The sequence below is a fragment of the Coturnix japonica genome, unplaced genomic scaffold (genome assembly GCF_054131305.1).
Source record: "Coturnix japonica strain WE unplaced genomic scaffold, WE-NBRP24 Scf040, whole genome shotgun sequence".
Taxonomy (NCBI): Eukaryota; Metazoa; Chordata; class Aves; order Galliformes; family Phasianidae; genus Coturnix; species Coturnix japonica.
Window position 1 is genome coordinate 682916 of NW_028188943.1, and position 5763 is coordinate 688678.

The 5763-nt window shown below is 41.4% G+C and overlaps 2 protein-coding genes across 2 annotated transcripts; both read left to right on the top strand.

Moving 5' to 3' along the window:
- The first annotated feature begins 195 nt into the window (after positions 1 to 195).
- LOC146752897 (myosin-binding protein H-like) lies at positions 196 to 2583 on the top strand. Its single transcript, XM_085531224.1, has 3 exons — positions 196 to 398; positions 1301 to 1572; positions 2268 to 2583. Exons 2-3 carry the CDS (start codon positions 1455 to 1457, stop codon positions 2519 to 2521), a joined length of 372 nt encoding a protein of 123 aa, XP_085387350.1. The 5' UTR covers positions 196 to 398; positions 1301 to 1454; the 3' UTR covers positions 2522 to 2583.
- Positions 2584 to 2722: 139 nt separating this feature from the next.
- Positions 2723 to 5232, top strand: LOC146752898 (obscurin-like). Its single transcript, XM_085531200.1, has 3 exons — positions 2723 to 3005; positions 3990 to 4256; positions 4892 to 5232. The coding sequence occupies exons 2-3, from the start codon at positions 4007 to 4009 to the stop codon at positions 5152 to 5154; spliced, it is 513 nt and encodes a 170-aa protein (XP_085387326.1). The 5' UTR covers positions 2723 to 3005; positions 3990 to 4006; the 3' UTR covers positions 5155 to 5232.
- The last annotated feature ends 531 nt before the right edge of the window (positions 5233 to 5763 follow it).

A 5763-nucleotide genomic window follows, 5' to 3' on the forward strand; every position in this document is an offset into this window, starting at 1 on the left:
GGTCAGTCCTTGTAGAAGCCATGTTTAGATTACGCTTTGGTGGGGATGTGGACGTGGGGGAATGGGTGGTTTCATTGACATGAGAGAACAGGCAGTGATGCTGTGAAACCAGATGGATGATGCTCAGCCTGGCCATGTGCCTCAGAGCTCTTTGCTCAAGGAAGCCAAGTGTAGTTGTGGGTTTGCTCTCAAGAGCACAGTTTGGTAGGGATGAGCTGGTGGTTGGACTAGATGACCTTAGTGGTCTTTTCCAGCCTTAGTGACTCTGTGGTTCTCTGCTTCAGGAAAGACCTACTCGGTGACTTACACACGTGTCCAAGTCAAAGATGCAGCAGAAATAAAATCTGTAGCAGAAAAGGCAGAATCTCGTGAATCTTGTGTCCATCTTACAGTGAAAGGTAATTATGCTTCTGATGACGATTTTGATTAAATTATCTTATATTATAAACGAGCTAACATCCTTTGCTTTAATGTCAAGGAAGTTAAACACCACCAGGACCTTTCACAGAAATAAAAACTCCTACCTACCTACCTTTCTGCCCACAAAATATCCAGCTTCTCTTTTGGAATTTACTTTTGCTAAGTAAAACAGATTATTTTCTTAGGAGGTTGATTTTCTATGTTTAGACTTCAGATTTGTGTTTGAACGTTGAGGGATAAAAAACATAGCTTGACTTTTTCTTCATTTTCTCTTGCTGTTTGAAAAGAACACAGGGTTTTGTTTTTTTTTTTAATATATACAATGTTAGGGTATATATATGATGTTAAGTGTTACAAAGAAAAGGGAGACATTTGAATTAGCACACTACTTAAGAGTTCAGTCCCCAGCTTTACCACTGTTACAATTATAAGGGCAAGAACTTCCTGGAAAATGAATTTCTCCTAAGTAGAGTCATTACATTTGAGCTACAGAGACCTTTACTAGGAGAAAACTTGTTGTTCAGAGCTAAGTTGCTGTATTTAACCAAAGTAATTATCAATGTCCGTGTTTCATTGAACCTCTTTTCCATTTCGTAATGCGAGGAGTTTGATATTGGGATGGGAAGGTCATGGTTTGATTTAGATGTTGGACTGGGAATCAGAAGATCTGGGCTCTTTTCAGGTTGTCAATCTTATTGACTGACTTCTTAACAACATTCTTTTCTTTCTATTATTTTTTAATGATGTTTCAAGGCATTCTGAGCTGATAGGTGTAGTGTTCATGTGCAGTAATGCTGACGTGACTAAGTAGGGTGATAATGTAAGGGTTTTTTACATTCCTTCTAAATCTCTGCTTTCTCTTGTTCCATCCTTCTTAAAGAGCAATCCATTAATCTAGTAAAGGAGCTGTGTGATGACTATGTGACTGAGCCTGAAAAAGCCAAATTTGAATGCGAGATATCCATTCCTTCTGTGAAACCTCCCAAGTGGTATTCCTACGTGGGGAAATCTAACAGGCTGGCAGAAACTTGATTATGCAGCAAGAAGGCACCATCCACCAGCTGATCATACCGAAAACCACCACTGATATGACAAGCACCATTCAGTTCTCAATTGGCAAATCAAAATCCACAGCCAATCTGCTTGTCAGAGGTAACATATCCTGGCTTGGTTTACATCATGAAGATGAAGAATTAATTAACGTACAGTCTTCCTTCACTGGGGTCTTTGAAATATTTTGTGTGTGTCTGGAGGGTCTGCTCCATTTCCAGTTCAAAGTCGTTGGACACTAAATGAGACAGCTGCATCTCAGTAAAAGATCTGTTTGAATAGCTGTGATGTGCTTACTATTCAGATCTACAGAGCTGAGGTTTTGTCCTTGGCTATACCAAAGAAGTCAAATCAGGTGAAATTAATTGTATTTCTGAACTAGACAAGGTTAAGTTTGGTAGCACCTAAATTTGATGCAGTTTGTCATTGATTTCATCTGAAAGAAACTTGCAGGCTTTTTATCTGCTGTTGTCCCCAGCATAAGAGTCTCCATTCACATCCTGAAGTATTTGTTATATTTTCAACTCACTCTTATTTGAATAAAAGCCTCAACAATTTGGAGCAATTTAATAAGCACAGAACAAGAGCTGGACCTTGCATTTGGTAGATAATATACAGTATTACTTTATAGAAATGTAGTCAATGGCATTCCCTATAGACAATCGTTTGTTTTATCTTTAGAGTCGTTCAAAGAACCATTGTGAACTTGACATTAATTGGAATGGAATACACGCAAGAGACTTTCCTCTTCTTCCAATTGTCCTCATCCTTTCTTCTCTTCCACCCCTGCTTTGCAGATTACCATATAGAAATCACCAGGAAGTTGGAGGACAAGACAGCTTTGGAACGTCATTCTGTCATCCTGTCCTGTGACTTCAGGCCTTCTCCAAAGGTTGTTAAATGGTTCAAAGGCCACACACTCATCAAGCCCTCTGAGAAGTACAAGATCAAGAGGGATAAGCATTCAGCAGAGCTCCAGATTCTGAAGCTGAAGCCCGATGATGCTGGTGTGTACAAGTGCAAGGCAGGAATTGCAGAGAGGCCACGCTGACAGCTGAAGGTATGAGCAGGGAGGGTGGCCTCTTCCATGTCCTATTTCACCTCAGATTTCTCTTCTTGGGGTTGATTTCTGCCGTTCTCTCCTGCTAACTTTATAAATGTATAATCTTCACTGAGAAGATTACACAAAGATCATCTAGTCCAACCATTCTACCACATCCCAGTATGATTTATAGTAACAGTGGTAACAGTTCACCTTGTTTCCCCACAGCCCGCAATGTAGAAGTAACAAAGCACCTGCAGGATGTAGAAATTGAAGAAGAGAGCTCTGCTGTCTTCTCCTGCGAGCTGTCCCATGATGACGAGGACGTGGAATGGTTCCTGAATGGCAACCTCCTTTACACCAACAATTACAATGACATCAAGAACGTTGGCAATTGCTGCACACTGACAATGAAGCAGGTTAAGCCTGAGGATGCTGGCACAGTGACAGTGAAGTCAGACAAGGTGTCAAAAAGCGCACCTGAAGGTGATAGGTGGGTCTGATCACACCCCTCCTGGATGTAAGAGATGCTAAAGAGCTCCAGTTCATTCTATTGTGCAGCAATCCTGCTTCTAAAGCTGACCTCTATGGGGTGACAAGTCATCAGAGGCTTTCTTCCAGTGGAAGGTTCCATTGCAGCAGATATCAAGGAAGGAGGATGGTTTTGGTGTCCTGCCAAAGCATTCCATTGCTTTTTATCATCATTTTCTTTAGCACAAGGAGAGTTACAAGAGCAGTTTCTTTTACTGCTTCAGTGCCATGCAGTGTCAATGCTGTTGTCTCCAAGGATTTATGACTGCAGGGAGAGATCATTCAGTGTGTGTTTTGCCTCTGGGATGACTAATGACCAGGCTGTGAGCAACCTGATCTAGCTGTGAATGTCCCTTTTTATTGCAGGGGAGCTGGGCTAGATGGCCTTGAAGGGTCTCTTCCAATTCTAAGGGTACTGTGATTCTAATCTGCTCTCCCCAGCAATTAAGCTCTTTTACTCTATGCGCTCAGAGTTTGAAGGATTTCCTCTTTCTCCTTTCTTTTGCATTTGGTGGAAGTTTTTTCCCCAGTATAAACATCTGATGTGTGAAATAGAAGATAGATAAAAGGAGTCAATAAAACAGGAAAATCAAAAGTGTTCAGCAGCTTATCCTCTTAATCCTGAGGCCTGCTGTATGAGCTCTGCTCCATGTGAGGGCAATGCCAGCTCTCCAGCTTTAGAAGAGCTGCATCCCAATTACTGCATATGATATCAGTCCCACCCAAGGCAATGCAGGCTGTCCCTCCTGTTCCCTGTATTCTCCTACTGATTAGTTCAGAATTACATAAAGTGCATTCAGTCAACAGACATGAAACCGCTTTAGGTTCTATATTGGTGTCGTCAGTGCTGGTAAAGATTTATTTATCCCTCTTTAAAAATCTGAAAGCAACTGGAAATGTCTCAACTTCTGTATCACATTGTTCTGTTTTGCCCTTTTAATTGCAGAGAAGCCTGCTGTCTTCATGAAGTCCTTGGATGATGTTTTTGGTGAGGAGCGGGGTGTGATTAAATTGGAATGCGAAGTCTCTAAAGAGAAGGTCAAACCAGTGTGGAAGAAGGACGGTGTTGTGCTCACTTCTGGCAACAAGTATGAGCTGGTACAGTCTGGGAAGACCCTATGTCCCCTTATCCATGACTTCGAGAAGTCAGATGCAGGTTTCTATACCTGTGATATTGGCACTGATGTTGCCAAATCAAAGGTCGGCATTCAGGGTAAGTACTGTGGAAAGTAAAGGAGTGCTGAAAGCACATTCAGTGTCTTACACCTATTCCCCCACGAGCCTTAATAGTTTCTACAATAGAAGTGTATTACTGCAATTTAGCACAGTGATGTCTGGAAAATTCCCATTGCTTTTGATGTAAATGTATCTCATTTTACCATGAAAATCACCAAACACATCAAGAATGTCCTGGAAATATTTCCTTTCTAAACATCCCTAAAATGGAGAAATGGTTTGAACACCAGTAGGGGTAGGATGGTAACAAATTAGCTAATAGAAACATTTAATTTCTTATCATAGGCAAAACCCTTTTTCTCACGCAGCATCCTAGAGTTGTCCTCTCTGTTAGGTTGTTCCCTCTGTAGCTCATTGAATCTTCATTCTGCTCCATGGACTGAGCTGCTCTAATTGTAGTTCTTCCAGAGCAAAGACAAGAGATTCACGTCTCTTTTTTTTTTTATAGCTTTCTGGTAATTCTGAGTGGAGAATGTCTTAGAGAATACATCAGTAAGGAATGCAGCCATGTTCTGCAAATCCTGAGTTAAAACACCAGTACTGCTACTCATGTCAGTCACAAATGCCTTTTCTCCATATAAACCTCATACTAACCTATCTCTTACCTTCCAGAGCTGAATAGTGGCATTACCAAACGGCTGAAAAACACTGAAATCCAGGAGGGAGAAGATTGTACTTTTGAATGCATTCCGTCCCATGAAAGCATTGATGAGTTCAAGTGGACACTGAATGGAAGCAGAGTGGAAAGTGGTGGGCAATTTAAAGCTTCTAACGTGAGTCGGAAATATACTCTCCTTATCAAAAGTGTGACTCCTACTGACGCTGGGGAAGTCGTTTTTACTGCCCGTGGTCTAACCTCCAAAGCCTCTCTGTGAAAGGCAATGAGATGGGAGAGATTCTGGGGTCTGATTCCTTCAACTGTCTTCTGATAAGATTGTCGTGAGAGCTAACTCATAATATGGTTAAAGTGAATAGCAACCTTCTACTTGAACCTTGAAGCACTGAGAATTTCTCTTAAAAATAAGTAAAAGGAGGAACCATTTGACACAAATGTGAGAACTACCCAAAGCACTGGGGTAGTGTTGGAAATGGGCATCTCACTACAGCTTGTTCCATTAACAGTAAATCAGGAATGCTCTGTTGAGGGAACTGTGGGAGCAAATATCCTCTAAGTATAAGCTGAAGGGATGGCCTTCACATCATCTAGCTGTACAACAAATTCCTATCTAGAGCATGTGCATCTGAGAGCATCATCCGAGGCTCCCAGTGTGATGAGTGGAGAGAAGAAAGAGGCAGTTTTCAGACATGGTTCATCATCCTCAATTGGGTAGATTTAAGAGAGAATAAATGCTGCCTGGAATTCTATTGTCTGTACTTTGCAGATTACTGCTGGCTGTAGGATGGCGTCTGTTGCAAGTGCCTCTCTAACTTATCTCCAGCATGTAGATGCATGTATTTTGAGAGAGGCATCCTACCCTAAGTGT

Coding starts and splice junctions, on each gene's coding strand:
- LOC146752898 (XM_085531200.1), top strand. CDS start 4,007: ATGAAGTCCTTGGATGATGTTTTTGGTGAGGAGCGGGGTGTGATTAAA. Junction 4,257..4,891: donor ATCAAAGGTCGGCATTCAGG/GTAAGTACTGTG, acceptor CTTACCTTCCAG/AGCTGAATAGTGGCATTACC.
- LOC146752897 (XM_085531224.1), top strand. CDS start 1,455: ATGCAGCAAGAAGGCACCATCCACCAGCTGATCATACCGAAAACCACC. Junction 1,573..2,267: donor AGCCAATCTGCTTGTCAGAG/GTAACATATCCT, acceptor CCTGCTTTGCAG/ATTACCATATAGAAATCACC.